The sequence below is a fragment of the Canis lupus genome, chromosome 16, assembly GCF_011100685.1.
Source record: "Canis lupus familiaris isolate Mischka breed German Shepherd chromosome 16, alternate assembly UU_Cfam_GSD_1.0, whole genome shotgun sequence".
Lineage (NCBI taxonomy): Eukaryota > Metazoa > Chordata > Mammalia > Carnivora > Canidae > Canis > Canis lupus.
In genome coordinates this window covers 7273989-7294139 of record NC_049237.1, presented here as the reverse complement: position 1 = coordinate 7294139, position 20151 = coordinate 7273989, and the positions used below count along the sequence as shown (strand labels likewise).

Below are 20151 nucleotides of genomic sequence, written 5' to 3'. Positions count from 1 at the left end.
TTTTTTATTTGTTTATGATAGTCACAGAGAGAGAGAGAGAGGCAGAGACACAGGCAGAGGGAGAAGCAGGCTCCATGCCAGGAGCCTGACGCGGGACTAAATCCCGGGACTCCAGGATCGTGCCCTGGGCCAAAGGCAGGCGCCAAACCGCTGAGCCACCCAGGGATCCCTGGGCTGCCCTTAAGTGTGTTTTTAAAGGTTTTTGATAATCTTGCCAAAGTGTTGAGTCAGTGGTGGATAAGGGTGTCAATTTCATTTCGCTCTTGTCCTAATTAGATTTAATTTAGTTTAGATTAATATTAATAATATATATATTATATATATTTTTTATATTATATTATATATATAGATAATAATTAATAGTAAGATTTAATTTAATTTAGATTTAATTGCTGTTTAAATTTAGATTTAATTGCTGTTTAAAACTTTTTTTGCCAATCTGTCAGATGAACATGACATTTTGTTGTTTTTGTTTGTTTTTTATTTAAGTTCAATTAGCCAACATAAAGTAATACGTACTTAGTTTCAGGTGTAGTGTTTAATAATTTATCAGTTGCATATAATGCCCAGTGCTCATCACATCAGGTGCCATGTGATGTGGCATTTTGTTTCTAAGTTAACGTTTTGTGACTGACTCTAACCTGGTTTCAAAATTTATGTTGGTGATTTGTGGCTGCTCTGCAGGGCACCGCTTGTGATGCCTTTTGCTTGCTTAACTTCAAGGGTCTTCATGTTCTTGTTATCAATTTACATGAGTTCTTTATATAATGAGAATATTTGTATTTTCTCTAACATAATTTTTACTAATCTTATTTCCAGTTTATTGTGTGGTTTCAATGCTGCTTAATTGCTTTGTGAAATTTAGAAGTTCTAAACCTTATGTCGTCAAACTTACCAATTCTTTTCGTGATTTCTAATGTTGGCTTGACATCAGGAAGTTGGTTCCACACCCCGAAATTGGATCAACATTCACTTTTATTCTTTAAGGTATTTATACATTGGTTTTGCACATTTAATTTCTTAATCTAATCAGTGTCTATATTGATAATGTGTTATGAAGTGAGACTCTAAAATTTTTATTGAATAGTTAACCAATAATTGCTATACCACTATTGAGTAATTCTTTCAATTCCTATGATTTATAATTCCCCTTTAAATGATAATATTGAATTATTGGTATTTACTAATTTATGTATTCTTCACCATTGATATGTCTATTCCTCAAAGTTTTGTAAGTTTTTATTTCTAGCAGAGGTAGTCTTCTCTTTTCACTCTTTAAAAAAATTCTTCAGCTATTTCTTTGACAATTATTTCTCCATGTGAAAATTATTTAAAATGATTCTATCCAGTTTAAAAAAAAAAAACCTGTGAGCTTTTTCACTCAAACTGCACGAGTTTTACATATTTACTAGGGAAAAACCAGTATCTGTATGTGACTAAGCCATTTAATTCTCTCTTTGAGGATTAGTCTTCCATCCAGCTAAGGAATAGGTTACACTGCCTCCATGATCAAGCTGCATAGTTAGTTGACCGGAGTCAATATTGAGTGGTCCAGACAGGAGTCCAGACTGTGGGACAAACTGAAGTGTAACAGGATGAAATTAAGAATGTGCATAAAGGGATAAAAAAATAGTCTTCCTAATGGTGTAAGGAGAATCTCTATATGCTTATCTCTCCTGTGAACTTAAGTCCCACATATCCTGAGGACCCAAAGCTCTGAGCATCCAGAGACATCCTGGGAAATCTGATCTGTTTCAGATTCCTGCCTTCCTCGCGTCTACTGTATGCATTAGACCATAATAGCTATAACTGCAGCCCCACCTGTTCTATTTCCTTTCACTCCTCCCAGATTGTCTGTGCTACAGGAATTTGTTGGCTTGGCCCAAGCTGAAAACACGTTAAATCATACACCACAGAGGCTGAGCTCAGGTTGAGGCAGAAATGCTTAGGGGTTAACAGAATGAATAGTTAAAATTACTGAGTTATCTAAAATCAGGGCGCTTGAGTGGCTCAGTTGGTTGAGTGCCCGACCCTTGGTTTCGGCTCAGGTTGTGATCTCAGGGTCATGAGATTGAGCCCCACATCGGGCCCCTGTTTGGGATTCTCTCTCTCTCCCTCTGCCTCTTCTCTGGCTCTCTCTCAAATCAATCAATCAATGTTTTTAAAAATAAAAAATAAAATGAAATAAACACATTCCTCTGGAATATGTGCTGGAGTTGAAAACTTAAAATTTGAAACCTCATGAAAGATATTCATTGTATTCATTGTGCAAGCAAACACCTTGACTCCCAGCACCTATTGTGCACCACACCCTGTTCCCTGTTCCAGGTCATGGAAATAGAGCCCCAAACAAGAGTTAAAATCCTGTCCTCATAGAATTTGGATTCTTTTTTTTATTTTTAAAGATTTTATTTATTTATTCATGAGAGAGACACACACACACACACAGAGAGAGAGAGAGAGAGAGAGGCAGAGACACAGGCAGAGGGAGAAGCAGGCTCCATGCAGAGTGCCTGATGTGGGACTCGATCCTAGGACCCTGGGAGCTGAAGGCTGATGCTCAATCACTGAGTCACCCAGATGTCCCATGGAATTTAGATTCTACTGGGGGGTGGGATGGGGAGACACAGTGTTTAAAATGAAACATTAAAAAAATAAAAACAAAATGCACCCACTAAACGTGATGCAATGATAAGTTCTGTGAAGAGACTTGAAAGGGATAAGAAGTCAGAGAAATAGTGATGGGCACTCTAGGGGTTGTCCAGGAAGCCTCTCTGATAAATGGCTTTGAGCAGATGCCCGGAGGAAGTGAGGGACTAGGGCGAGACAGGTATGGAAAGATTTTGGCATCTGGAGGAACAGTGAGGAGCCTGGAACCAGCTAGGTTGTGGGGTGGGTCTTCTGGCTCATGGGTCTCAGAACAGGGGCTGGCTCCATATTTGGAGGGAAATAGGGAAGCCCTGGAGGATGGGGGGGGTGCTTTCAGAAGGACCCCATGCCTACTGTGTGCAGAACAGACTGCCCGGAGGCCAGCTGGGCAGGGAAGCAGGAGATGCCGTTAGGAGGAGGTCAGGGGAACTGAAAGGGTTTCTCCTAGACTGGATGCAGGGTCACAGAGAGAGCAGTCAGTGATGACTTACAGATGTTTGGCATGTTTCTGTTTATAGAGAAATGAGGAAACTGCGGGAGGAGCAGGTTTGGTAGGAGAGGTTGGGAGCTTGGGTTCAGCCACGTTAAGATCGAGATGCCTGTTGCACATCCAGGGGGAGGCTGGGTCAGGGAGCTGCAGACCTGAAGTTCAGGAGTGGAGTCTGGACACCATGCAGATGTCCCTCCAGGGCGCACCCGGTTACAGAGGGTTTACAACTGTGGGCTGCGTGCTACTGCAGGAAGTGAATGCCCCCAGGGAGAAGCTGGGGAGACTGAGCCCAGGGAGACCCTCGTGAGCTTAGAGGTCAGGCAGATGCAGAGCAGTGAGTGGAGGCATTCAAGCACTTTATGGACCAGTAAAAAAATATACATTTATTGGGATGCCTGGGTGGCTCAGCAGTTAAGCGTCTGCATTAGGCTCAGGGTGTGATCCCAGGGTCCTGGGATCGAGTCCCACATCGAGTCCCCTGCAGGGTGCCTGTGTCTCTCTTGAATAAATAAATAAAATCTTTTTTTTTAAATGCATTTATTTATAATTTTCATTTAAATTCTTGGAAATTATTTTGACATTTTAATTAGATCTCCATGGCAAAGATGAAACAATCACATTACACACAGGACATACAGTGAGCAGCAATCTCCTCTCCCCAGACCCTCCCCCAGGCCCTCTCCCTCCCTGGGGACAGTCACTTTTGACAGTTTCTCTCTTTGGAGCTTCTGGTGGTTACCCTTTACTTTCTTCCTTATCACACTTCCCCAAAATCATTAAGCGTTTGCTTCTTTTTGTTTGAGGAAGATAAACCTTCAGTGTGGGGATCTTGTAATTGGGTCAGAAGCATAAAGCAATGGCTGGCAACGTTTGACCAAGTAACTAGTGACTTCTTGAGCCCCGGCCCTGGGAGCAGAGAGACAGTCAAGATCAAGGCACACCAGATCCAGCTCTTTGCCATTCCTATGAATTCCTTCCTGTGAGAGTAATGTGTGTGTGTGTGCGTGAGAGAGAGGAACAGGGAGACACAGAGATCTCATCTCTGTGGAATGGCATTGGACCAGGTCACACGGGCGACCCATCTGCTCTAATTCTGGAGAATCTGGGAATGGCCAAGCGCCACATAAATTCTGTTACCCACATAAATAAATTCTGTTACCCACATAAATGTGGGTAACAGAAAACAGATCAGTGGACTAAGGAGTCTAGACCATTGTTTCAAAATAACTGCTCCTTAAAATATGGGCAGTACATCAATGGTCTCTGAATTAGTGGGATGTCAGGTTAGCAATCTGTTCTTATTCTAAGAAGAACAGTGTGTTTTGTGAGGGGACAGGCAGTGTGTCTCTATTATAACAGCTATTTTTTTTTTTAAGATTTTGTTCATTTATTCGTGAGACACAGAGAGAGGGAGAGAGGCAGAGACACAGGCCGAGGGAGAAGCAGGCTCCATGCAGGGAGCCCGACGCAGGACTCGATCCTGGGTCTCCAGGATCACCCCTGGGCTGAAGGCGGCGCTAAACTGCTGAGCCATCGGGGCTGCCCTGTAACAGCTATTTTTGACAGACATCCTGTAATTTTAGCAAATGTGACACCGTGGCAAGAGAAGCAATTTGTCAGAATCTCATGTATTCATCAGGTAGATGTTTAGTAGATCTGAAGAGAATAGATTAATCTGAGGAGTTTCACTAATGGCGCTGAAGTCTTCATGAATGAAAGGATGTGTTACCAGTGATTTGCTTTAAAAAACCTCCAGTACCCAACCGCCCCCAGCGAAATTGCAGATCTAAATGAAACAAGATTGTACAGCTGCCCATAATTTTTGAAGCTACATCGCTGATACATGGAGACTCATTATACTGTATTTTCTCTACTTTTGGTGTGTTTGAACACTTCCACGAGAAAAAGCAAAATAAGAAGAAAAGGATTAACGAGACGTTAAAACGGTCTCCAGGCTTTATCTTGCTCAGCCCACAATCTTTCCTTGGAATTCCGTTCTGCTGTCAGTGCTACTTAGCAGATACAGCTGTGTAAGCACTTGCACATGAGAAACGTGGCGGCCAAATACGAACTAGTGTCAGTAAATTATGTACTTAGCACTAGAGTCACTGCAAGGACAGGGGGTCTGCTGCTGTGCACTCTCTCAGGGTGGAAGGAGGAGGTCAAGAGAAGGTCTTCGTCAGGCCTCCTGGCCTTGCTGAGCACCCTGAGCTGTTAGAGGGGTCAGGAGCGGGGTGCCTGGGTGGCCTGGCGGTTGAGTGTCTGCCTTTGGCTCAGGTTGTGATCCTGCGATCCTGGGATCGAGTCCCGCATCAGGCTCCCTGCATGGTGCCTGCTTCTCCCTCTGCCTGTGTCTCTGCCTCTCTCTCTCTCTGTATGTCTCTCATGAATAAATAAAATCTTTAAAAATATATATAGATACAATTAAAAAAAAAGAGGAGTCAGGAGCACCTGAAGCTCTGTGCTGCAATGGGCTACCACATTGCACCTGCTGTCACTGCTGCTGGTGGATGTGTCCCCGGAGCTGGCGAACGTATGCTGCTGCTGAACGTAGTCTGCTTTTCTCGAAGTCACTGCAAACTTCCCTCTGTGGGGCTGAAGCAACACTTCCGGTTGTGATGAGAGACGGAGCTAGAGGAGGATGAGGGAGGACATGGGGCTGGAGTGGGCAGGGACCCCAGAGACCCGAGACCCTGCCTAGTCCTCTGGTTTCCTCAGTGAGCTGGAGAGGACTCCTCCCTGCGTCCGCAAGGCCCCGGGCCCTGGTGGGAGAACGCTGACTGCTGCCCTGCTGCCTCGCGAGGGCACGTCCTGGGGACCAGGGCCAACGGTCCCCTCCACCAGCCTGCACCTCCCTCAGGCTGGCCTCTAGCCTTCACAGCCCAGGCCCAACAGACTGAGGCCCAGAAAGTGGCTGGCAGCCCCAGCCCTCTTCCAGTCTCCGCTTCCTGTCCTGGAGCCACCCAGCTTCCCAGAAAGCCTCGGAGAAGTGTCCCTTTCTTGCTTGGGGAACCAGACCTCTACCTCCCAATGGGTCCCAGGGGGTAGGGGGTGGGGGGTGGCGGGGCGGCTCATCAAATATACTCTAATCCAATACCTGTATGTTTCGGAGTCTGGAATGACTCCGTCTGAATTCAGTCTTCAATAAATAATGTGCTACAGCTTCCTTTTGGCTTCTTCAGATATATATATATATATATATTTTTTTTTTTTTTTTTACAATTCTCCCTCCTGAGGGAACTATAAGGCCAGCATGTCCTTCCTTGGAGCCATAGACTCTCAAACAAATGGCTCATTTTCCGTGGCCTTAGCTTTACTTTTGCAAACAGTCTACCCTAAAGGTGAAAATGAGTTTCCACCTCTTCTAAACTGATTTGAATGGACAGACTTTCTTGCTTCTGTTTTTCCCACTGGTGTTTCAGAGGCCTCAGCACCAAGGTTGCGTCGGAGCAGGGCTCTGAGCCTAGCTTTCTGGCTCCTCAGCAGTGGGAGAGAGCTTCTCCCAAGCACAGGGTGTAGGGAATCTTAGCCCTGAGATGCAAAGCTGGCTTCCTCCATCGACATCCTGGGAACATTGCTTTGCCTCACTGCAGCAACCCCTGAAACAATAAGAAAAATATTCAAACTTTCAAAAAGTCAAATTTTGAGTATTTAAAACAAAACTTAGATGAATTTATTTTGCTTTCCCAAGTCCACTCAAAAACGACTTGTGGAGGGATGCCTGGGTAGCTCAGTGGTTGAGCGTCTGTCTTTAGCCCAGGGCATGATCCCGGGGTCCTGAGATCAAGTCCCACATCCATCTGCTTCTCCCTCTGCCTATGTCTCTTCCTCTCTCTGTGTGTCTCTCATGAATAAATAAATAAAATCTTTTTTTTTTTTTTAAAAAGCATTTTAGGGACCCCTGGGTGGCTCAGGGGTTTAGTGCCACCTTCAGCTCAGGGCATGATCCCGGAGACCCAGGATCGAGTCCCACGTCGGGCTCCCGGCATGGAGCCTGCTTCTCCCTCTGCCTGTGTCTCTGCCTCTATCTCTCTCTGTGCCTGTCATGAATAAATAAATAAAATCTTTTTAAAAAATAAAAAAACAAGTCAACAACAACAAAAACAATTTATGGAACCCTCACTACGTGTCAGGTACTAAGGGAAAAATTCTCCCTTTTCCCTTACTGCCACAGATTACCTGTGTTCCCCCTTGGACCCCTCATCTCATGATGAGGAGCTGTTTGCCTGGGACGGATGCCTAGGGTATTAGCTGAAGCAAAGAGGAAAATTTTTCATCATGTGCAGACGCTGAGAGCAAAGAACAAGAGTGAGGCAAGACGCCTCAAAGAGTGGGGCTGTGGGCCAGAGGCAAAATGCAGGCTTCTGGGGCTTCCCTTAGGCCGTCAAGGTCAGGACCTGCCCAATTCCCATTATTCGCTTTCCAACTTGGGAGCATCTTCTTTGTACTTGTTATTATGCCTTTCTTGTTCTGAAGCCTTAGCACAATTGTCCTTCGAGTGACAATACGCGAAAAGGTGAATGGTGCACGTTTCTAACCGAAGCACCACTGGTGATGCTGGTGACCTGGGACCCAAACCATAACAACGGCACAGCTGCCTCCCTAGGTAGGTGGTGTGGTCGTAAGTGAGGGTGACTGAGAACTCTAGCAAGGCCGAGAGGAAAGGGGGAGTATGTGTGTGTGTGTGTGGGGGGGGTGGTGATGGTAAAAAACTGGTGTCTCTAGTTAACGCCCCATGAACTGGGCCCCGTGCCCTGCCTGCATGCCTGGGATTCGCTCAGAGTGTTTCCAATGAGTCCCGTCCTGCCTGAGAGTGGACCCAGGCTTGGCTAGCCTAGGGCTCCAAGAATGACGGACGACCCATGGCCTAAGAGGGGAACACTGGTCAACACCAAGGCTACGGCAAGGAATATCACCTGGCCTGCCGTGATAGTTGCAAATAAGGATCTCACTCCCAAAGCCTGGATCTCAGCTCACAGCAATTTCTTTACTTATAACCAGAGTCCTCCTTTTCCTGTTGATGACTTAATCGTCTCTAGCCCCTGCGGGATGGGGGAACCCTGCCAGAGGTGGGCAGTGAGTGAGTTTGTGCCTGCCATGAGCAACGTGATGTCCCTGTGGAATGATTTGGGAAGGTCGGCACTGGCGGGATGGGCTAGGGAAGGTCAAGAGAAGGATCCAGTGGTGTGCACACCTGTAAAAAGCAGGAGCATGAGAAGCCTTTTAGCTGAAAAAGTTACTTTTACATCCTCCCGGTTAGTTTTCACGTGGATTAACGTCCTCATGAGCTCAGGTCAGAGATGGGAAAGATTGAGAAAGGAGAAAGGACTGAAGGGATTGAAGGGGGAGGAAATGGAAGACTGGTGATGGGCAACGAGTAACCAAAGACTGTAAGAGAAGAGAAATTAACTTTGTTTCAGCCAAGATCAAACCATCCTCAGCACCTCTCTTCAGGCCCACGTCTATCAGGTACATAATTTCACGTGTCCAGTACCTCTAGGGTCTCCCCTGAAGGTACAAGAAGGCTCATGTATATCATTTTCCTATTCCATGGATGACCTTTCACATGGTTTCTCCTACAAAGTGGTATCGGTGACTTTTTTTTTTTTATTCAAAGAGTTTTTTACTCTTCTCAAGGGGCCCCTCTAAGAAAGAAATTTAATGATGTAGGTTAACAGTAAAAAAAAAAAAAAAAAAAAAAAAGACGCCTGGGTGGCTCAGGTCATGATCCCGGGGTCTTGGGATCGAGTCCCACATCGGGCTCAATGCATGGAGTGTGCTTCTCCCTCTGCCTGTGTCTCTGCTTCTCCCTTTCTGTGTCTCTCATGAATAAATAAATTATTTTTAAAAAATTTAAAGATTACAAAATAAGGCATTTGGGGGCAAAGTAATTGCTCTTTTCAAATGATACATACCGGCTTCTATGTGTCACTCAGCTTTTTTTTGTCAGTTTAGAAATTTGTCCTATTCCCTAAAAGTTTTAACTGCTGATACCTGGGGCGGGGGGAGGGGAGGGTGGAGGGTGTGAGATGCCTGAATTATAGCAGGTGTGTCTGGCGGAAATCTCAGGTGTCTCCCTGCTGGGGAGAGGGACTCCAGCCAAGAGAAGTTAGCAGCTGTTTAAGGATGATTATGATACCCTGGTGATGCTGAGTTCTAGTTAACCGCTGTTAGCCACGGGTGGGTGGGGGAGACAGGAGAGCGTGGTATTTCTTAATGGTAGGTAGAAAAGACTGGAAAGAATATCTTCCCAATAATGAGCTTGTTTCCGAAATGGCTAATGGGTATTTTTAAAGCCACATAGAATTAAAGGAATCCAACTATCTCACCCGGATTTTTGCAGCACGTGGGTTCAGGGAGACTATGTGGGATATCCAGAAGAGTTCTATACATGAATTGAATTTAATTGCTCCGAGAGTCGCTGGAGCTTTCTTCAATCAGGCTGGAAATGAGGATAAGCTGAGGTCTTACAGATATGGGGTACTTAAGGGAGCAAACTAATGCCGTGCCTCTGCATAGCTATTAGTGGGCAGAGGGAGAGGCAGGCTAACACTGGGGGATTTGCCAGCTTACAGTGTCCTCTCCTCCTCTGGAGCTCTACAGGGCTCCCCTCCGATAGGCCTTCTCACTGGTGCTGTCAAGCTCTCTGGCTGAGATGGATGACAGCAGTATTAACAAAGAACTAAAGCAGAAGTTGAATGTTTCCTACTGTGAAGAAGAGAGCGAGAGTGAGGGGCAGAAGGAGGCACCAGAAAGCAGGGAGACCCAGAGTCAAACCCCAGACTGGGCTGAAGGCCAGGAGTCAGAGGCAAAGTTCACACCTCCCAGGACTCCCTCCAGTAGCATCCATGGAGTGGGCACATTTGAGGAAAAAGACAAGATGAGTCCAGATCAGGCTTTGAGGACTCCAGGGCCAGGCTTTCACAAATGTCCTGGGACACCAGCCCAGCCAGACAGCAGGAGCGAGGTGGTGCATTGCGAGAGCCCCTACACTCCCAAAGTAAGTAAGTCGTGGGGCAAGGGGACCCAGGTTGCCAAGATCTGGGTTCTAGTTCAGCTGATGGAGAAGCAGGACACGGTCGTTTATGTGTATCTGACCCATTTGCCTCATGGGCTATGCATGTCCTTAATTATGTATTTGTTGGTGAAAATGAAGAAAAGTTTTAAGTTATCAGAAAGTAGAACTACGTGCCTTGCTAGCTGTCTTCTCAAAATTGTTGATGTCAGCAACTGTTTGGTGTAGGCCACAAATAAATCTTGGTGGGGGAAAAATCCTAGTTAAAGAATATTGCAACTGGAAGGATGATTGAGATCTGGAGCCCTGTTATGCATTCTGCATGTGAGAAAATCGAGGTTCAAAGAGATACACTGGCTTTTGGCTCAGCCAATGGCAGAGGCAGGACTAGAAACCTGATCTTTTGGTCTCAGTCTGCTGTTCTCTCCATTACGCCAACTGGCTCTACTCTTACGTAATTATCTACTAATATTTCCTAATATAAGAATGTTCACCTTCACTGTTTGAACATATTCACATACCTTTGCCACTGCTCTTCTCAGAAGGAAGTCCTCCCCATTCCTCAGTCTGATGAGGGATAGGCTCTTCCGTTATAGGTGATCAAAAAGTTAACTTGGTGATACTTCTTTATAAGCTGAGGATGACAAATAGGCTAAGGTCCCAAGTAGTTAGCTTAGTCCTTTATTCTTGCCGTGATTATTCTTATATTGTATCTACACATTATTAAGGCCATGGAAGGCCATCGTTACCTCTGACAACCTCATGCCATGGTATGTGAGCTCCAGGACTGGCATTAGCTCTGCTTTTTGCTGGCTCAGCTTGAGGTACTCATGCCGTCATAACAACATCTGTGCTTCTGATTGCAGACACAGTCACTGTCAGCAGGCCGCTTTAGTTCCTGCTGAGCATGCACACCACATCCACTAGGAAGTACTAAGCTTCTTGTCTGTATTGTAGACAAACTACTTTACAATGCCTGTGTGTCCATCCGTGGATTTTCCAATCGTCCCAACACCAACCAATCAATCATCCATTTATTTTTTGAGAACCCAATGTGGGCAAGGAACACAAGACATGGTCTCTGCCCTCAAAGTGCTTATAATCAGCAGAAAGACAGGGGATGTATCTATAGACACTATGTGATAGGTGTTTCGAGAATGGTTTTGGTGTATGTAGATTAGTGAGAGAGTGGGCTGAAAGAGTGTGTCTCTGAGCAAGGGTACGCAGACGAGGAAGCATGTCACGGTATGTCTATTTCATTCATTCATTTAAAATGGAGCACCTTGATATCAGACCTTCTGCTGGCAAATGATTCACTGTGTCAAAAAGTGTCCTTAAAATGAATGAAGATGAACAACTGAGACAATAAAGTTCAGATTAGGGGTGTGGGGGAAGTGGTGTGGCATGATGAGAAAGAATTAGGAATTAAGTCCCAAGATCAGGGATGCCTTTCCAAAGAAAGTCAAGTCTGAGAGCGGTCTTCAAGGATGAGCTAGCGTGAGCCAGGTAAGGAAGCGAATGAGAACTTGAGGCCAAGGAAAAAGTGTCTAACAGGTTAGGAGGAGGAAAGATCATGTCACACCTAGAAACTGCACGGTGCTAGAGATACGGGGCCTGTATACGAGAAGTTGCAGGCAGCGAGGTCAGAGGAGGTAGGCAGGAGCTAGATTGAGATTTTATTCTGAAAGCTTTGAGACCTTCATTAAATAGTTTTGATCAGAGGCCTTTTGGAACAATTGACCTTCATGTGCAGGCTGCGTGGAGTGGGAGAGACCCTGAAAGCAGAGCAGTATTCATAGCAGATCTGTTGACAAAGGAGAAAGGTCTAAACTACATTGGTGGTACACAGTGATAAATTGAGGGATGGTTAGGATTTGCAAAGTGACTTTGATGCAGGATTGTCAAGCCCAATGGGCAAGAAAGAATTCTTGAGACGTTTTAAGGTGCAAAAAGGTATTTTTATTCTAGCAGGGGGACAGGACCTGTGGGCAGAAAGAGCTGTGCTGTGATTGTGAGGAGTGTCTGATTATATAGGGTTTTATAGCCAGGCGATGGCGACTTTAGGGCTCCAGGAAATTGAGTCTATAGGTTCCCATAGGTCTATTATGGTGTTTTTCTTGTAAATCATTAAGACAGTTACAAAGCATAGTGAGTTTCATGTCCTACATGACTGGATCTTTATCAATTGACCATTTGTTTTCCCCCTGACTTTGTTCTTAGGCAGTTACTAGTGCCTGGGAAATGTTCTATGTATATATCCCACCTTAAGGAGAGGAGGGTTTGGTGGGGTGTCAGCACATGTTTTGCCTCATCTTGCCTTTCGTTCTCTCATCATTTTCCCCCTTGAACAAATCTGATCCTTAAGTCTTTAAGATTGTTGAAGCCAGCAGATCTCATCTTCTTTTTTTTTAATTTTTTATTTATTTATGATAGTCATACAGAGAGAGAGAGAGAGAGAGGCAGAGACACAGGCAGAGGGAGAAGCAGGCTCCATGCACCGGGAGCCCGATGTGGGACTCGATCCCGGGTCTCCGGGATCGTGCCCTGGGCCAAAGGCAGGCGCCAAACCGCTGCGCCACCCAGGGATCCCAGATCTCATCTTCTGTAGCTTCTTCCTGCTGAATAGGGGCATGGAGATGTACCTTCCGATGGGTCAACATTGTTCAACAGGGAAACATGGGGGAGTAATGAAAGGTGGAGGCAGCTGAGGTCATTGTGAACAGAAAGAGGTAATCTGTGGGTGGTATGAACCATCTTCATCCTCATTTAAAGAGGAGTTTGAGATCTTCTCCAGGTTCATAGGAGTAAGAAGGCACATTAGTTTGTTCATGGGTTTCCTGTGAAGGAGGTACATGAGTCCAGGAGGAGTGGCTCTCTAATTTTGCTACGGTGGGAGTACATAACACAACCTGATATGGACCTTTCCATTTTGGATTTAAGTCCCCTGATGTATTTGACTTCCAATCTTTTAAATAAACCATGTCTCTGAGGCTTACATGGGATGGACTTTCAGTTATAAGTAAGTCAGGTTTTGGGAACACATGATCAGTATATCCATTAAGTAACTTATGAATTAAACCAGCCTGAGTGAATAGTTTAACAAAGGTTTATAATCTTCATCTAATCACAAGTCCACTGTAAGAAATGGTTTTCCATATAATAACTCAAAAGGGCTCAGTCCTAGAGGTTATTTTGGAGTGGTTCTTATTCTAAGAAGTCCTATTAGTAAGAGAGTAACCCAATTTTTCTGGGTCTCTAGACTAAGTAAGTGTCCTTTTAAAGTATGATCAGCTTTCTCTACCATGCTAAAGGATTGTGGATGCCAGGCTGAATGTAAAAAACATTTAATTTTTAAAGCATGTGCTATTTGTTGAGTTACTTGAACAGTAAAAGACAGGCCACTGTCCCTTTGAAGGATCATGGAAGGCAAAAACCTAGGAATATTTTCACTCTAACAAAACTTTGATTACTTCTGTGTCTCTTTTAGTTTTACATGGAAAGGCCTCCATCCATTCAGTGAAAGTATCAACAAACACTAGTAGGAACTCACAGCCTTTTCAAGGAGGTATTTGTGTGAAATCAAGCTGCCAGTCCTCTCCTGGATATATACCATGGCTTTGGACTGGTTTCAAAACAGGTGGAGGGTGATGCATGGACTGCACCTTCTGGATTTACTTGTGCCCAAACATATGGGATTGGCAAACCTGTTTTATTATAACTCTTAAATTCACTCCATCAAATATATTTTTAACTAAATGCTTTAAAGTATTTTTGCCCAAATGAGTAGTTTGGTGTAAATTCTGTATTACCTTCCATTAGTTATTTTTGGATGTAAAGATTTTCCCTCATTATTAATAAGCCAGTTCTGTCCTTTTTTGGAATTTCCTTGTTCCTGGGCTATGTGAATTTCTTGGTCTGAATAGACTGGAGTTATTGACTTGCCTGGAGTTAAGATTGGTATGAGACTTAATATTTGTTTTGTGCTGCCTGCTTGGCTACATGGTCCAGCAAATTGTTTCCGTTAGATTCCAAGATCATATCCTTTGACATCCTCTGAGATGAATTACAGTTACCTTCTTAGGTAGGTGTACAGTCTCAAGAAGGGGAATTATTTCAGGCCCATATTTGATCAGGGAATTATGGCTTGATAATAATGGTAACCCTCTTTCTTTCCAAATTTCCCCCGTGGGCATGTAGCACCAGGCAAGCATATTTGGAGTCAGTATAAAAATTTTTCGGCCTTTTGCTAAGTGAAGAGCACGGGTAAGTGCTATTCATTTAGTCTTTTGAACAGAAGTAGTTATTGGAAGGGCTTTTGTCTCAATGGTCTTAGCTAAGCTAACTATAGCATATCTGGCTTTTCTTTTTCCTTTATCCATGCTGCTGTCATCAGTAAACCAATTGTCCTCTGCATTTTCAGTAGGGGAATCTTTTAAATCTGGTCCGCTAGAATAAACAAGATCAATAATCTCTGAGCAGTCATGTTGTAGCATAGATGTATGATGGTCAGGTACAGGCCTAAGGATAGCTGGGTTTAAAGTTTAACAGGCTTTCGATATTATTTCAGGTGTGTCTAAAAGCATAGCCTGGTATTTAGTAAGTCAGCCTCCCATTATCCATTGGTGGCCTTTGGTCTCTAGGACATTTTGGACCTGATACGGAGTTATCACCATCAAGAATTGTCCCAGAGTAAAGTTTGAAGCTTCTTCTACCCAGGAGGGCTGTTGCAGCCACTGCTTGAAGACAAGCTGGCCACCCTTGTGGGGTATAAATGACTGAAAAATAGCCCACCAGTTTTGTTTCATTTCCTAATTTCTGGGTAAGAACTCCTAAAGCTTGTCCTTGTTTTTCCTGCTACATACAAAGTGAAAGGTTTTTCTAAACTTGGGAAAGCCAAAGCCTGGGCTGATGAAAGCTTAGCGGTTAATGTTTGAATGGCTGTCTGTTGGCCCTTCCACAAAGAATAAAGGGTCTTCATCAGGGCCTTTAATTGAATCATATGATGGTTTGGCTAAGAGCCCCAAACCAGGAATCCATAGGGGGTAAAAACCTGCCATATCTTGTAAAGTACAGAGTTGGGTTTTTTGGTAGCTGGGGGTCCAGGATTCAATATAGCCTTTTTTTCTGTCATTAGATATGGTACAATGACCTGGTGTTAGCTCATATCCTAAATATTGCACTTCTTGTTTTGATATTTGTGCCTTTTGAGAGAAGATGCAATACCCTCTGCCTGCCGAGAAATTATGTTATAGAATTACTATCAGACATTTCTTTTTTTTTTTTTTTTAATTTTTATTTATTTATGATAGTCACAGAGAGAGAGAGAGAGAGAGAGAGGCAGAGACACAGGCAGAGGGAGAAGCAGGCTCCATGCACTGGGAGCCCGATGTGGGATTCGATCCTGGGTTCCAGGATCGCGCCCTAGGCCAAAGGCAGGCGCCAAACCGCTGCGCCACCCAGGGATCCCACTATCAGACATTTCTTTTGTGGGACTACAGATTAAAATATCATCCACATATTGAACTATATATAGTCCCTTGAGGCAAGGAGATAACACAGAGGTCTGTGCTAAGTGCAGCTCCAATCAGTGAGGACTGCCTCTTAATCCCTGTGACAAAAGACTATCCAAATTAATTGAGCAGCCTGTAGGCTTGAAGGTGAGCCCATTCAAAAGCAAATTAATGGCTGTATTTCTTCATTTAGAGGGATGCAAAAGAAGGTGTCTTTTAAATCAAGTACTATAAACCAGTGGGCATCACCAGGGACCTGGATGAGAACAGTATATGGATTTGGCACTATGGGATGAATAGGTATAACTGCTTCATTTATAGCTCTTAAATCCTGTGCCATCTGATAGTCTCCATTTGGCTTCTTTGCTGGTAAAATTGGAGTGTTATAAAGGAGATTGACAAGGTTTTAAAATACCATGTTTGAGAAATTTACCATTAAGTGGTTGTAACCCAACCTTTGCCTCAGGTTTTAAGGGACAGTTTTTTTTTGTTTTTATTTTTTTTTAAATGAAGTATAGTGGTTGGGTCCTTTTAAGGTCACTTTACCTGGTTGGGCTTTAAGAGCCCTTCCTGGGACATTACAATCCCAAACCTGTGGATTTGCTTCCAGATTTTAGAAGGGATATCAGGGCAAAGAGAACAAGCTGTCCTCTTCTTTAGTAAGAGCAAGCCTGCTTCCTAACTTATACATTAAGTCTCATCCAAGTGACGGAGTGGGGCAAGATGGAAAGACTAGGAAAAGCATGAGTAACCAACTGATTTTTGTACTTGTAGATTAAAGGCATTGTCGGTTAGCATGTTTTAGTTTCCCCTTCTATGCTAACAATTTATAGTTAAAAGACCAGTAGGGCCACAGTGCTGAATAAGAACGGAGTAAGTGGCTCCTGTATCAGTAAGAAAATCAATAAACTTCCTTCCATATCCAGGGTAACCTGGGGCTGAGTCCTCTTGATTTCAAAGGGAGCCAGAACACTCACAAGGCCCCATCAGGCTGGATCCTCTGGTTCCTGCTCTCCAGCAGGGAAGTGAATTCCTGTCTTCCTCTCCCTGGAGATGACGACAATCTTTCTTCCAATGTCCTTCTTTCTTATAGACAGGACATGGCCCTGGTAGAGAGCATTTGTGTGGACATTCTTTGTTCCAATGGCTGATTTGGCCACACCTGCAGCATGGGGTCTTATCTGGTCCTTTGTCTGACACCAGATTTTTCTTTGGCCCCTGGTTAGTCTGGTGTTGTGGGGAATCCACCCACAATAGTGCCAGCCAATATTGGAGCCTGAATTTTATTTTGCTGTTTAGCTCTCCAGTCCTTTTCTTGCCCTATGGCCATACTTCTATTATTAAAGACCCCAGCAGCTACCTCTAGTGGGCACTGGGCGGCAGGGGGTGGGGGGTTGGGTGTTTGAGGGCCTAAAGCCATTTTAGTTAATTTTCAGAAGATGTCAGGGGCCAGCTGACTTATAAAATGCATGCTTACGATAATTGTTCCCTCAGATTGGGTTCAGATTTGTATACTTAGGGACAGTGTCTATCAAACAACCCTGAAATAGAGTTGGATTTTTATCAGCTCCTTGAGTAACTTCCTGAATTTCATCAAAGTTCACAGTTTTAAATCTTTTTTTGTTCTGTTTTAATTTTTTTTTTTTTTTATGATAGTCACAGAGAGAGAGAGAGAGAGAGAGAGAGAGAGAGGCAGAGACATAGGCAGAGGGAGAAGCAGGCTCCATGCACCGGGAGCCTGATGTGGGATTCAATCCCGGGTCTCCAGGATCGCGCCCTGGGCCAAAGGCAGGCGCCAAACCGCTGTGCCACCCAGGGATCCCAAAGTTTACAGTTTTAAAGAATCCTTTTCTCTTTCCTTCCATTAAACAAGTTATCACATGATCCTGTCTTTCCCTTCCCTATCATCTTGGATGGTGTAACTCCAGTGAGGTTCAGTACTGGAACAGCACTTCCCCCTACTGGATAACAGTATCTATCTCTGACTGCTAGTTCATCAGCAAGTTCTTGAGCCCCTTGCCCAGGTATGGTTCTTTTCTTCAGGGGTAAAACAATGAATTCTTATGATGAATGTATCTTGCCAGGTCAAATCAACCATAATAGATAATTGTTGAAAGCCCTCAATGAATTGAAAACAGGGTTTCAGAATATTGTCCTAATTGATGTTTATCTGAGTCAGGTCTGCTATGGAGAATGGGATATGGACTCTAACTGTGCCCATTTCTCCATTAGCGCCCTCCCTAAGAGGATGCAATCCAGATTTAGGTGGAAGGCTTAGAAGATAGGGAATTCCCCTCCTGGTATGTTCAGAGGTGGGCTGGGAGCAGAGGGGTCTTGAGGTTCATAAGGAGGAGAGGTAGTAACAGAGCCAGTATCCTCTTTGGATTGGCTGGTGATTTCTCCAGTGACCCAGGTTTGTTACAAGGAATGGGCCTATTTAAACAATCATCATTCAGTATGTTCAGAGGGGATTTATTAACCTGGTTGGTGATTAGACACATTATGCAAGAGGCCCTTAGATTGGGATCCGATTTAGGGCATTGAAGGCCTGGACATAGGTACCTCAGTCCATGTGCCCTGTTTCCTATTGAAGAGATCTGATAAATCATATTGAAGTTTAATGTTCCATTAAAGGGCTATTTTCCTTCATTTCCTAAGGAGTACTGAGGCCATTCAATGTTACAGAAGATCAGTCTTTCTTTTTTCTTCCTTAGATCTTGCAATGTGAATTGATTCCAGTGAGTTAAAAGGCATCTCAAGGGAGAATCCTTAAGAACCAAAGAAAATCCCATGCTCCCAGAAAAGTAGAGAAGGTCCATTACCAAAAATCCCCCCTGACTCCTAGGTGGCATCCTACACAGGACATGTCAGAGCTTCCTAGTGTCAAAGTGACCAGAGGCGACCTTCTAAGAACATGATATGAATACCACCTTGCCTTGTAGGAGGGATCCTGGTGTCCCTCAGCTTCTGCATTGCGCTCTAGACTACCAATGGGTGCCAGTGAATGAACCAAAATGCCATGGAGAACTTGTCATTCTTAACTCATGGAAAATACCAGAAAAGTTTTACAGGGGAAATTATATACTATTGTAATTTAAGTAGTCAGTAGGGGACATTGATGAAGAATAGTAAAGATAGAAATCCATCACGATCTAAGTAATATCCCAATACATGTAATCTTTTATAGCTGACTTCACTAGGAAAGGATCCTCAGTTGGGTTTTAATTCAGTTTGGTACTGGTTTCAGCCAGCTCTGAGTGGAGGACTGTCTCGTGGCCAGAAGTGGCTAGACTAGGAATTTGGAGGGGATCATATTAGACCAAAGAGAAAGAAAACCTTACATAAGATTCTTAAGATTGGCAGCTACCCTAGTGACTTAGGTGGCTGTCTTATGCCCAAGAAAGACAACTTTGTGTAAGAATAGGAATAAAGAAAGGGCATCAAGTTTCTGGGTCTTCTAATCATTCCCGCCAGGGTACTAGCTTCCAGTCAAATGATAGTCTTTCTCCTACCTATAAGTATTGCAGCCTGAGCAATGGACATGAAAATGTTCCAATAAGCCCATAGTCCTTTTTTTCCCCTTAAAAAAATTTTTTTTATTGGAGTTCAATTTGCCAACACATAGTATAACACCCAGTGCTCATCCCATCAAGTGATGGGCACTGGTGACCTCAGTGCCCGTCACCCAGTCACGCCATCCCCTGGCCCACCTCCCCTTCCACTACCCCTTGTTCATTTCCCAGAGTTAGGAGTCTCTCATGCTCTGTCACCATCTCTAATTTTTCCCACTCATTTGCTCTCCTTTCCCCTATAATCCCTTTCACTATTTTTTATATTTCCTGTATGAGTGAAACCATATAATTGTCCTTCTCTGATTGACTTATTTCACTCAGCATAATACCCTCCAGTTCCATCCATGTCGAAGCAAATGGTGGGTATTTGTCGTTTCTAATGGCTGAGGAATATTCCATTGTATACAGAGACAACATCTTCTTTATCCATTCATCTTTCAATGGACACCGAGGGCCATTTCTTTTCCTTGTTTGTTTCCTACCGTAGGACTTCCAGGGCTAAGAGGGGACTTCCTTGTCTTGTTCCTGCTCTTAGGGGAGATGATTTCAGGTCTTCATCATAAAGTACGATGTCAGCTACAGGCCCTCCTACACAGCCTTTATTCTGTGGATGGACATTTCCTCAAAACCCACTATGCTTTTTATGTTGTGTTTTGTGAAATGCTTTTTCTGCCACTATTGAGATTACCGTATGGTTTTTGTCCTTTCTCTTGTTAATGTGATGGATCACGTTGACTGATTGCCAGAGAGGAAGTGGGTGGGAGATGGGCAAAATAGATAAATATTAGGAGCTATAAGCATCTGGTTCTCAAATATAGAAGCCACAGAAATTGAGAAAGTACAGCCTAGGCAATGGAGTCAGTACTATTGTAACTTTGTACGGGAACAGATGGTGACTACACTTCTCATGGGGAG

General features: G+C 44.0%; 1 protein-coding gene across 1 annotated transcript in view; it reads left to right on the top strand.

Annotated features, from left to right (window-relative positions):
* Nucleotides 1-9794: 9794 nt before the first annotated feature.
* WEE2 (WEE2 oocyte meiosis inhibiting kinase) overlaps nt 9795-20151 on the top strand; it is a 32675-nt gene continuing 22318 nt past the window's right edge. Inside the window, exon 1 of the mRNA XM_038559370.1 lies at nt 9795-10139. Within this exon, the coding sequence (XP_038415298.1) occupies nt 9795-10139 (345 nt within the window). The remainder of the gene's footprint in view (nt 10140-20151) is intronic.